Genomic DNA, 13522 nt, shown 5'->3' on the forward strand with positions numbered 1-13522 from the left:
TGCATCTTGTGAGAGGCCTACCCATGTTACTGTCTCCCGGTACGCAGTCGAACTCCAGAACTTGACTATTCCAACTACACTTAAAGTCGCAATCCTTTGGGCTATGTATCCCAACTTGAATAGAATAAAAATATCTACAGAAGAAAAAACAGATTATTTTATTCTTTATTACCTATAATAATTCGCAATTTTGTATTTCAGAAAAACAAACATAAATCGCGTATTCGATAAAGAAGGTCGAGGTGTGAATTTAGGTCCACGCAGCACAAAACTTAAATTTAGTTATCAGATTTTAAGTCTTCTGTTATAAAAATGAGTCTTTGATTTTAATTGATTGAAGTCTTTAATAACAACTGCACTTTAAAAATTGTTTATGTTACTCACATATTGCGACAGACTCTGTGAAGCTTACTCAAATGTGACAACCCTAGCACTTTTAAATCGCTACGTACTGTTTGTATGGGAAAGAGAAAAAATGTCAGGATAACATCGCCCTTTCATTTTAGTAAGAAAATATTTATGATATTGAGTAAACATTTTGCGCGATCGCTTATATTGCCAAAATGTTTTTATTGGTTCTTATAGCATTCACCTAAGTGTTATTGTTGTGCTAAAATTCAAGGTGGGTAATTTTGGCCAAGTCTAGATAACTTTACCCGCCTTGAAAACTGTTTATATTATGGAGAAAACGATGATTAATGTGAAATTTAAGTAAACACATGCATGCATATGAACTTATTGTTGCCATAGATAAACAAATATGTATTGGGTTACACACAAAAATCTTGAAATATGTAGTGTTATTTAAAAAATGTGGGCAAAGTTGACTAGTTTGACGGTATAATATAATGGTTCCCGCGCGCCATCGTTAATTTTCTCCGCGGCCTCGTGCGCCACGGCACAAGGTCGCGCTGCATCGCACTTTGCAGACCGCGGGAAGCTCCGCTAGTCTAGCTGTGAACCGGTTACTCATGTGCTCGCTCTCCTCTACCCGCCGCCGCCCGCTGATTACACCAAATTATGTCATACTGGTAATAATGACAACTACTGCGGTGAAGTTGTAAACAACGTAGCTAGTGTCGCCATCTGCAAAGTGCCACCTGATACAAGCACGCGGCCTTCGAGCGTGTTCGTCACGTGCTGCTGCATTATCTGTTTTACCGACGGCGCTGACCTCCGCCAATAGTAGAGCGAGCTGTTGCGTCGACGGCCTTAACCCGACCAATGGAAGGGTAGAACACTTCGGTCATAGCGCGCACATGTGACCGGTCATTATTTTCAGTTTTAAAAGTTTTACCATAGTTTTTCTTTTTTAACATATAAAGTTTTCATGGATCAAATCTCTTCTCTTCACAACAATTAGTTATCACTATCGCTATACAGTACGAATATGAGCAGACACGGTAAGTTAAAAAGTAGATATTACTTTTACCCATAGAGTTACTATTCTACTTATTAACTCCATGCTTTTACCTTATTTAGTGGAGCTACAGCATCGCCATCACCGGATAATTATGGAACTAAGTTGTCACATGACAACTAGTTGGTTTCTCTACTCGATTCTAGATGGCGCTAACCATTCATATTTTCTCGAGCGTGCTGATGTTACTACTGCATTTTGTTGAATGAAAGTTCTTAATGTCTATTAACAAGTACGTCGTATGGTATTAAGGTATCATGCATCATTGTAGAGTTATAAAAAGAAATAATACGTTATAATCATTTAAAATTTAGACACATGCAATGTTTAAATAATAATTTTATAAAGTTTTAAAATGTTTTGATATACATATACAATAAATACATTGGTAATACGTTAGAACTGTACAATTAAAATATTCCCCCGGCTTCCGAGCGCCTCAATGCTTCCGAACATACTACGAGTACATAATAATTATCATTAATGTGCGTAACAATTTGATTTTATTTGCATCCACCATTATTTAAAATTAAATTTTTAATTTTTCCAGATTTCCTGAGTCACGGGGCTAGTTTCAACAAAAAGTACGGTCAGTACATCTCATCATTCATTTTTATTCGCACCTAAGTTATTAGGACACTAGAACGTGTCGTGAATAAATACCTACTAATAAAAGTTTCTCTCAGAGTTGCAAGGCAGCACTTTATACTGTGTTAATCCATGTCATTCATTAAACAGACGCTTTTCAACTTTTTCTGTTTTTGTCTCTGTTTTGTCCGGTTCTTTGTCTCTGCAAATTATAGATAATACGCTTTATGCTGCCAATTATACTAATGTTTAGAAAACGTTTTCATTAATTAACTTCAAAATAAAAAGGAGCTAAAAATATCGATCGACGATTACTTTATCTTTAAGATCAACGAAATAGTTTTATGAAATGTAATGGCGGTAAATATTAATAGAGCCACATAATCAGCGCTCTGAGACTAGTTGGACCAGCTGCTGCCGAGGAACTGAAACGGTCTTATAGCGATGTGAGCTTATACGATATCAGCTCGTAATGTTAACTCGTGACTGGAGCGTGCAGGACGAGCTCGCTTTCTTTACCTGTCTTCTCACTAATACATATATTACTCATAACACGATTATGTATATATTATCACTAAAATAATTTAACGGTTATTTAAATTTAAACATAAAACGATAGACTACAATTAAAAATTAAGTAAGCTTGGTAATGTAATCTGGTATTTATTGTTCGTAAACCATCACGGGTGTAGGTTTGTTTCATTATCAGTTACGGTTCGGCCGCGCTGATCTCTTGAAGATGGTGTCTTTATCTGTCCCATTCTACACGATCAAAGTTGTGAATTAAATTTTCAAATGCATTGGAATGTCGGATATCGTTCTGTGTAACTATACTGAGATCTTAGAACTTATATCTCAAGGTGGGTGGCACATTTCCGTTGTAGATATCTATGGGCTGCAGTACCCACTTAACACCAGGTAGGCTGTGAGGTCGTCCATCCATCTAAGCAATAAAAAAAAAACCTATCATGGTTCTGTGGATGAAATAAACAGAGTGGACTCTTACACGTCGTGCTCTTGTACTCTACTCTACTCTCTGCGAGTCTCGTTTGAAGAAGGACATGTCATAGCGAGAACACCGTAGAAGGGAGCTAGCTGGGTGGTACTTGGCAGAAAAGTTCTTTGGAAACGCTATCTCGATGAACGCAGTGGTTCCAAAAAATATGGATGAACTCTGCTTCCGTGGCGGGAGGTGTGATGGTAAAAAGGAGATGAGGGGAGCATCTCGACTAATTCCTCAGATCACTCCCAATGGAACATACGGTACAAAACACAGAGAAAACTGAAGTCCCTCCGTAGACCCAGAGGTTCTAAGCGATCCGCGGGGTCTCTCTTTTAATTGCACTGGTTTGGTGCACGAGTTCATGACCCACTCAATGTTCAGTAGATACTAAAACCCACAGACACCACGACGTGCATGTCACCGCCCTCATCAAGATAACATATGAGGTCGAAGCCTCAACAGTATTACATAACGGCTATCTGAGATTTACAACCGAAATCCCTAGCACCGGTACACTCTCAGACCCTAGAGCGACACTGAATGGTCCTGTGAAATGAAAGTTTTCATGAATAGTAGCAGCAGACAGCTATCCAAATCCGACCTAAATCCGACCTACGCATGTTTAATACCGAGCGTATTCAGAGCGAAACAAAGGTTTTGGCAAAGCCAGTTAACGACACCTAAGACCGATGACGGCAGAATCATTTCATTTCAATCAATATTGAATTCTCATGTAGTGCCTACTGTAGTAAAGTCTGGTTGCAGCGCTGCAAGACCAAGGTCTGTTATTTTGATCTGAATGCAGACCTTCTCAACAACCTCGACCTATTTTTTAAAAAACTGCTTTCGATTCATCTTCAATCTTCGTGTGTACGACCATCTTCATATCCGATCCTGTGGACCGAATGGTAAACAGTTGACGTCGCCATAAACACGTCATTAGGGATCCTCCCGATCTATTAACTTGCTCTTGCTTGATAGAGCCCGTGTTAGCATCACCTCCGGTTTGAGCCCCGAGAGCTCACCTACACGCTAGGGTAACGCTGATATAGCCTCTCAAAGCTTGATAGCTTTGAGAAGTTTTTGTTTCCTACCTATGCTGATGCATCGGTAGAAAACAAGAACCACCATGTGGCTGCCTTTCGCAATCGGTCTAAATTTTCCCACTCTCGCTACTTGTCTTTCCCCTTCCTCTTCCTCTAACTCCCTACTTTCAGTACCTTCACTCTAGTCATGACAGAACGTCACGTTCATCTAACAACTTCATTCTTTATTGTCCTGCCTCACATCGTTCTGACTTTGTGCGTTCCTCAATGCGCTCTATCTTGAGATCAGGACCATTACTAATTGTGTTATGTTCCGATTGATAATTCGGTAAATGAATTTAGGTAAGCTGATATTAGCTATTTACTTCAATTCTGGGCCTCAAAAATAAATGTGTAGCATAAATATACTCGTATTTAGTTACATATGTATTAAGTAAATTTATATATTATTTCATATTTATGTATTATAATATACTATGTATTTATTAATAAAATTATAAAGTATTCTATGTATGTATGTATAATAATATGCTCGCTTAACGAATATAGTACTCGTATTATATACCGTATATATATCATATACTTTTCCTTTAATTTATCATCCAATATGTACATCTGCTGCGTTTTTAATACGCTTTTATTAGCTTCAGACGTATGTATGTATGTTTGTAACGGAATCTTTGAACATGATTTTGAGCCCCTTCAAAACGTCGGATTAACTCGAAATTTGGTATACTTATTAAGAAGCGATGACAACTCAATATTAAAAAAAAAATTGAAATTCAAATAAAAAATAAATAATAGTTAAAAAAACTAAAAAATTAAAAAAGCGTGGGGTGCATGGTATCGGTAGTTATAAATATTTTATGAACAGATATGACTAGAAGGGTTATTTTGATAATATCGTGAAAAACACCCCACGGTTTTTTTACAATAAAATCATTTTTTCTTACACTATTTTTAATTAAAATTAATTAAAATTAATTTTCTATTTTTTAGTTGGATTTTCTATAAAACTGTAAAGGACAATGCCCATTTTCTATGGGCGTTTGGGCCCCTAAAAAGTTGTCTGTCATGATGGTTTTAACTTAATTTGATAGACAAAGAAATATCGTTTCATATTCAGAAAACGATTTTTATATTCTCACCCAGGTTTAAGAGAAATCTGTTTTTTTCTGCAGCTAAAATTAAGTTGTTAATTGTTTTCTTCGAAATCAATAATTGCTTTCATCATTATTTACAGTATTAAATAAGTTAACTGTGGTTAATGTTGCTAGAAATAAGCCTTTACATTTATATTTTATTATTAGTACATCCTCATAATAATAATAAAATGAAATGAAATCCGGAAGCCGGCAACGATATTGTTGTTGTTGTTTTTAAATTCGCCAACAAGCAGGCAAAGAGCGTAAGCCTATACAGCCTAGTCTGTCGTAGTTATATTTTTTTATGTCAATAAAAAGCCGGTGTATCTCTTTTATTGCTTTTTGGGAGTTTTGACGTCAACTCGATGAATAGCACATTGAGTGAGCGTGAATTTCCGCAGACCTTTTATCTTGAAAAAAAAAACAGTCACTGCTATGTTAGCCACAGTTTTATTCCAATGCCTTAACCCTTAAATGGACGATTTTTGTTTCACATTTAAAAAAAATATATTTGTGTAATAGACATGTATTACTGTCTAGGAAAAATGAGTAAAAAAATTTAGACATGAATTTACTATACTTTTTTTGCAATAATGTGAGTGTTGTTTATAAACTACATTGCGCATTAATTGAGATTTTGCATGTGTGGGTAAAATAAGAGTGGATATTGTTTTTGAAATGTATTTATTTATTCTTCATTATGATATTTATAAAAACAATTGCTTTTTTTCGTATCACATAAAGATACACGACATTTTTGGCACATTTTGAATGTAAAGCCTGAACATTTTGGGAATTTGCACCTCTGCTGCTTATCCAGCCAAACTGCCCAATGACATGTCTGATCCAATCTGACGTCTTTCAAAGGAATTGCTTGAGCTGGTCCTCGGAACTTCTTCATTACAAGTTCTCTTTGTATTGTGCTCCCACTAGGTCGACCACGTTTAGCGCCATTTGCAGGTAGACCCAATTTGCAGAGGGTTTCAGCAAGTTCTAGTCTGAATGTACCCAAATTGAGAAGTTGATCATTTCCTTTTATATTATTTACCTTCTTGAACATAACCCATGAATTTATAACTGCGAGGTCCAGGAAATGATAAAATAAGCGCATGGTCCACTTGCGGCTCTTCATTGTGATGCGATAACGACCTATAAATGAATCTAATAAGTCGACGCCTCCCATGTGGGAATTGTAATCCTTGATGACTTTGGGGCATGGAATAGCAACTCTCTCTTTCTTCGATTTATCAAAGCGTGTGACTGTGATTGCTGGTTTTGCTCCTACGTAAGTGGAAAGAAGGTTAACGGGCTTGTTATCTTTCCACACAACAGCACTTACGTCAATATCATCCACAGTCGCCACGTTTTCCTCATAGAATCCTCTGGGTACGTTCTTTTTAATTATAGTGCTTTTTTCAGGCAATTTGCAGTTTCTCAATCGGTTTACTCTTACTGTTCCCAGTGAGAAAATTCCTTCCTTAGCTAAATAGGTGACGAGAGGCACAGAAGTATAGAAGTTATCGAAGTATATAATGTGATTCACATTGCGTGGTACCATTCTAGCTAACCTGACGACTGTATTGCCAGACTCTCCCAAATCTGGCTCACCAGGTAAGATGTTATTTTTGGAGCCCCCTCCACTGTAAACCTCAAATCTATGAGCATATCCTTGTAGACTTGTGGGGTTTATTGGGCATGTATTGTTTTATGTAATGGCTCATTTTGGTTGCACACATCTGCTCGTCTATGGAAAGCCTTTGGTCTAAGGGAACCTTCCCAAACTGGCAGTTGAGCGTTTCCTCAAGAGGTCTTATTTTGAATAGCCTGTCATAGTCTGGATGATCTTTGGGCAAGCATAGCGTATCGTCGGCAAAATGGAGAGTGGATCTTATTTTTTCAAATTTTTTTAACGGCATAGTATTTTTTATGTGATCATAACCAAATTTTTCACTCCAGTAAGCCCTGGTGTTTGGAAATTTTATAACTGAGGTGTAAATCAGAATGCCTAAGAATTTATTTAGGATATTTTCATTTATAATTTCCGGATTGGAGATTTGTTTCTGGGCTGCGTATAAGTTACTTTGTTCTACAATTTGCTTTTGTAGATCTGATGTAAAATGAAAAAAAATCATACGGCGTGTTACAAGACATCAATGCTTCCGTTATCTGAGTTTCTCCCCTAAAAATAAGGCTGTCTTCAGTAGTAACAAGATTCCGTTTTCGCCAAACCAGAGGTCGTTTAGAAATCCCTTGTGATCTACTCTGGGGTGCTGCTTCTTCGGCTTCCAAAATAGGAGGGTCTGGCATATTTTCATCGTCGATTACGAGAGGAGGATCAGCATCCACTTCATCAGACTGGGCATTCCACCTTCATCACTATTTTCAAGGTCTCGAACAACATCTCGAGCTGTTTGATAATAGTGACCTTCATCCTCTACTTCGGAGTCTGACCCGTCTAAGCCATCTTCTGAATCTTCAAGAGTTTCTAAATACTTTATAATTTCGCTTTGTAGTAATCGCGGCATGCTGAAAAGCAAAATAAAAATCCTTCACCAAACATACATTTATTTAGCAGGCAATGCGCATTGTAGTTTTCCTACAACATACAGATTTCGCCTAATTCGACAGTAGCATCAAGTGATTTTCAATGTTTTACAACATGAACATGTAATTGAAGATATAATCAAGCAAATAAAAATATGTTATGTACTTAGATTATATTTTATCAAAGTCCGAACACAGCTACAAAACTTAGTTTCGCGCCACTAGAAAAGTTTTCTTCAAAGTGACATTTGACATTAACTTATTTTCAATTAGGTTTCCTACTTCAGTGTTTTCAATGCATAAAAATATTGGATAGTGCCAACATTAAAAAAAGTACAAAATTCGTTCAGAAATAAGAACTAGTTGTCAAAATTAACAAAAAATTAAAAGAAGGTCAATGTTATCTGTGATGTTAGTATGTTATTTAAAAACAACATTGTCCATTTAAGGGTAATCGTGAACAACCATTATTGACGTTTAATACACAAAACAACACCCAATTTGTATATTATAACATCACAATAAACTATTAAAAAAACATTAAAATAAAATTTCAAGTGACGCTTCACTCGGGTTGCTGCCAAAACTCTCTGATCATATATAATAAGAATAGAGTAATGGTAGGCCATTGAGATTTTTACTAATGGAATCATTAATATCTAAAAATATTAAATAATTCATGGTTTTAAGTAATAGTTATTATTACAATACATAAATATTGAATTGAACAACAATAAACTAAAAAGTCTGTGAATTATAACCATTAGCTAATTTTTTTAATTTGTTGTTCAAGTCACAGACAACTCTTTCGTTTGTTAGCATATAGGTTTACTATAAGGCTGTATGGGCTAATTTGCCCTTTGCCTATTGGCGAATTTAAAAACTATGGCACTCAGTTTTGGGATGTTATTAAATAAGTAATTTATTTTTTTGTAAAACAATGCCAGGTTGAAAGAAATGTTGATACATAAACTAAACAACATGAAAAAATAAGGCATAGTTTTTCAAGTACAAATAGTTTGGTCATGAAGTTGGCCCACTTTTGGGCATTGTCCTTTGTTAGTTTTTTTAACTATTATTTATTTTTTCTGCATCACATTTGGTCGACTGGTAGAAAATTCTTTCGGCATGAAGCCCGCCAATGTACTTTAATGTACATGAATTTAATTATAATATAATAATAAATAAATAAATTATCCCTCGTTCTCTTATCGAGGCGTCAATGTGGCCGGTTCTCACTGACGCGATGACGGACACGCACCGATCGTCATCGCGTGCGTGTATGTTCCGCCCGATAAGATCCTTCTGATCAGTGATATCATTTTGGCTACCTATTCGCCGGTACCCTAAGGGACTATTCCAGCTTCACGCGGAAGAGTGGGTAAGCTCACGAGCTCAACCTGTGAGAATTTGCTAACACTAGCCCTAGCAAGAGCTGTGCTTCGCAGAATCTACCCGGATCAGGATCGTGACTCACTGTGAAAATCTGGCGAAAAACTCAGTGGGCTATGTCTATGGGTTAGTTCGCTGATCGACGAGGATGGTGAGCGGCGCTTGAGAGGCCTAAAAGCACCAATCCGGCGGATTCGATAAGACATGTTTCAGGAGACGGCGGTTTTGCGTTTGCCCCGTCGCCTGGGTCGATCTCATCTTTGATATCGTCGCCTGTTAACTCCGATGTACGTCCCGGTCATAGTCAATTATCGGCGCTGCTCAAGCACTTGCGTTCCATCGAAGTATCGTCATTATGTGCTCGCGCCCCCATTTCCGAAGCAGTGATGAGAGCCCCGGTGGATTGGCACTCGCCGCGCCACGCGCTCCTTTGCTCGTAGCGGATCCATCGGCGCTTCCGTCTAGTGGCGTCTAGACCCCACTCTGTCCCTGTTGCATGTATTCGAAATGAAAATTAAACAATGCATTTGCAAAACAGAACATACGACTTGCGAAAGCATCTCTAATATTCCATTTAACGACATATAAATTTTAAATGTACTTTAAAAATACATATTCAACTAACATTTAAAGTTTTTGTTCAACTAAAAACTATAATAAAGGTTAGTCTGATATATTGCTAATTAGTTAAATTATACACATTCATGTGGCGTACCGGTACAAATGAGACGTCGAGCGCACGCCCGAAGGTGGATTGCACAAGGTTGTGTGGTGGTTGTGTGGTGAATATACACCGACAACCCATCGTCGTTTGAGCTGAGTCCCGCGGCGAGTCAGTGCATGAGCGATAGAAATGTACCTATTTCTCCAAAACACAGAGCGACTATTATGCTCGCATTATACATTGAGGTCGCTTATTAAGTCACTCATGAATTGAGACGACACTTGCTCGAGCCGCGTGACTTGGATCATCATTTAAATTGTTTTCAAATTTATTTCGTTTCGAATGCAGCACGTTACTCTGAAAATACGCAATCCACGAACCGATAGAATATATTCTATCTATAGATCTTGTTGTATATTAATTGTCAAGCTTAGATTTTATTATGGAGTGGTCTGAGAGATCACAAACCTATTCAATAATTCATCTTTGTTGTTTCGGCCGCCAGATAATCCGATATTATACATACGGGGCCGTGTGAGATTCGTTGTCTGCCAACTCTGGAGACGCGCGTGTGATCTCCGTGGACGAGTACAGTCGTCTCGAACGGCGGGCTGTGCGATTCTAAAGTGAGATCACGGATTCATTAATTAATCAATCTTAAGAAGAGTCAACTCGCCTGCGCCGTGAGAACCCGGAGACAAACAAATCGGTCAGTCGCACTTTGTGGATTGTTCGATGAAAGTGATGAAGGCTGAAGGAGAGGTGACCCAAGTCGGCACCGTCAATGAATGCTTCACATAATCTCCAACATTTAACCGACTGGAAGTTATTTGTTTGCGCAAACATATGTACCTATGTTTACTTTTTGTCTTCGACGTTTTATTGAGTATACAACAATAGCCTATCCTGGATTTGTTTCATATTTAGAATTGATTGTTTGCTGTACACGGAATGACGAGCTTATAGCTCACCTGGTGGTAAGCCTTCGGCGAACCTATCACGTCACAATTCATGAGGTCTTTACATTTTCACACGCGAGGCCGAAGTATCATATGTATTGGAATGGCGGGTTCCCTTCGTTGACACTGGTGCGCTGACTGCGTCGCGATTAATCAGGATGCTGGTACCTATCCGCGTGGGCTCACGTTGCGCCCGAACTTCAATCATTATGTGAATATCCCCTGGGTAGTCGTCGATTAGTGAGTAAGGACACCGACCCACTGCCAGGCCACTGTAGGCAGCCATTAATTTACCTGATGTAACGCATATCCAGTACCATTGCTGCTCCGGACGCACCGCCGATTAGCGCTACCCGCGCGGGCGACTAATATGCGCTGAATACTTGACGCCTAACAAACACCACACTAGTAGAAAGTGATATTATTCCGGATAAACAGTTCTGCGATTGTTTTCCAATACTACGAGTATGTACAAACGCGGTAATGTGATGAGTAACAAGTAAGTAAACACCGGTGTCGAAAATACAAGTATACATAAGACCACGTATTCTTTTCTTTTTTTTCCTACCTATGCTGATAGCCTCGAGAGGCTATTTCAGCTTCGCCCTAACGTTATAGGTGAGCTCGCGGGGCTCAAACTGGAGAGTTGCTAACACTGACCCTAGCAAGAGCAGTGCTTCGCAGAATCTACCACCGGATCGGAAACGCGACTCACTGAGAAGATCCGGCGAGAAACTCAGTGGGCTGTGTCTGTGGGTTAATTCGCTCGTCGAGCCCTTCGTCGCAAGCGACGGGTTCGACGAGGACGGTGACCGGTGCTTGTGGTGCCTAAAAGCACCGTTAGTGGATAAGGAGGATCCGTAATGACGTGCTTTGGGCGACGTCGACGGTTTACCATTCGGTCTACTGGGTCGGGTATGTAATTTCCAGCGGCCACGATGAGAGGGTTCTCATGTCGTGCCGCCTTCTCAAAATGGCGCAGCGATGCCGACTGCAGATACTTACTAACTGAATCGAGCTCCAGGTCATCGTGGAGATCCACGTTTCTCAGGAACCATGGTGCTCCGACGGCTGTCCTGCAGAATCGGGATTGAATAACCTGAAGGGATTTCAAGTGGGTGCGCATGTAGATATTTCCAGACTAATTTATGTAAGTATTTACGTATTAAAAAGTACGCTTATAAAGGTTCCGTCCCCTAGCTAATGTTATAAATAAACGCTTGTCATGCAATTTGACTTTTGTTGTACAAATATAGCTTTAACTTCGTTCAAAGTTTGAGGCAACAAGAAGCCACAGTAATCACTTGTGTACCGTTTTTAGATACTTTTTGTTATTTATATAACGTATTTCACGTTGTTTGTCGTTGGTACAATGCACGTCAGAGTGAGTTTCCAGTGATTAGTGATAGAACTCGACTACTAAGCCAGGAGTCAGGGTTCGAATCGTGGTCATACCTAAAGCTTGTTCGTACCTCCAATATGTTTGAGGTGCTCGTAAGACAAGATGTTGTTAATTTAGGTTGTTTTATTTAATTTTAGTAGTTTAGTTAGCGTCGTAGTCACCTCGTAGCACGACCCTGCTACGAGCTACGTCGCTACGCTCACCCGGCCAGGCGCTCAAACTATTCCGTCTGACGGCGAGCCTACTTATTCGGATTTGTTGTTATAATTAGTGACGAACACTGACCAGAGTCAGTTTTCGTAACATTAGGCCGTAGAACGCGACAGGCAGTCCGGGGTGCTCATTTCCAGTTAGTAGGGCACGTGACCGGGCCACCCTCTTCTTTCTTATCCGCGGCCTGCTTCCCCCCGAATAAACTTTAATAACACACAAAAAAGACGTGAATTGACGGTTTGTTGTTTTGATCCACGAAAGTTTATTTCGGATACATTCTATTGATGCTTCTAAAAATAATTAATAATAGGCTGTGAAAGTTAATTAATTCTTTATCTTTGAGACATGAGCCGAGCACAGCGTTGGATGAATTTCACTGTAAGAAACAAAGTACTCGCGTTCTTAAACGAGGCGCGCGCTAATTTGCAGGGTTCATCAGATCTGAGTGCACACGTGCAAGCGTACACACTCGCGGACCGGTTCGCGATCGCTGTCTGTCCTGGCAAGCAGAAGCGGCGCGGCACTGGCGACCTTGTGCTCGCCGCTCGCTCGCTCACTTAACATTTCAATGAACCGGGCACCAGTCTTCGCACAGAAGATTCACGACCGCGTATGATCCTCTCGACCGGTTTAAGCAATCTTAATTGATAAGAATCAATTCTAATATTATTATCGAATTAATTACAAGTGAATATCTTGGGGTTCGTTTTGTCGCGTTCTGAATGTTCGGGAGATGCGTGTCGTCAGATCGGAGGCGGTGTGGAGGCGAAGTGGCGAAGTGGCGAAGAGGTGACACGTGCTCGGCGACGCGGAGAGCGAGCAGGCACGTGAGCACGTGTCAGTGGGCGCGCGAGTCCGCCGGCCGCCGCAATCCTGCCGCGCTTCGCGACCACGACGGACGCTTCGTTCTCCTCGAGCAACCGTAGCGAGTTTCGCTTGACCAGCAACTATTGAGAGCGCCAGGGCGGAGGACGGTGGCGCGTGCCTGCGATGCTGGCCCGCCCGCCGCTTGGACCGACACGGCTATATCGACATGGGCACCAACTCCACTGGCTGCTCCTGGTCAGAGCCCAATTGCTTCCTGCCACCGCTGCCGCCGCCGCCGCTGCACAAGTCTCGGGTGCACTACCGACATCTGCCAGGTAT

General features: G+C 39.9%; 1 protein-coding gene across 23 annotated transcripts in view; it reads left to right on the forward strand.

The window, feature by feature from the left end:
* LOC101742096 (hepatic leukemia factor) overlaps positions 1-13522 on the forward strand; it is a 154571-nt gene that overhangs the window by 94259 nt on the left and 46790 nt on the right. For 11 of the 23 annotated variants that reach the window (XM_038013836.2, XM_062671018.1, XM_062671014.1 and 8 more), the window contains one exon: positions 1971-2009. The exons of 7 other annotated variants lie outside the window; for them this stretch is intronic. In XM_038013836.2, the coding sequence (XP_037869764.1) occupies positions 1971-2009 (39 nt within the window). Of the gene's footprint in view, positions 1-1213; positions 1404-1970; positions 2010-13253; positions 13519-13522 lie in introns of those variants that run through there. 5 more of the 23 variants (XM_038013878.2, XM_062671057.1, XM_038013882.2 and 2 more) reach the window with 2 other exon arrangements.

The sequence above is a fragment of the Bombyx mori genome, chromosome 1 (genome assembly GCF_030269925.1).
Source record: "Bombyx mori chromosome 1, ASM3026992v2".
Taxonomy (NCBI): Eukaryota; Metazoa; Arthropoda; class Insecta; order Lepidoptera; family Bombycidae; genus Bombyx; species Bombyx mori.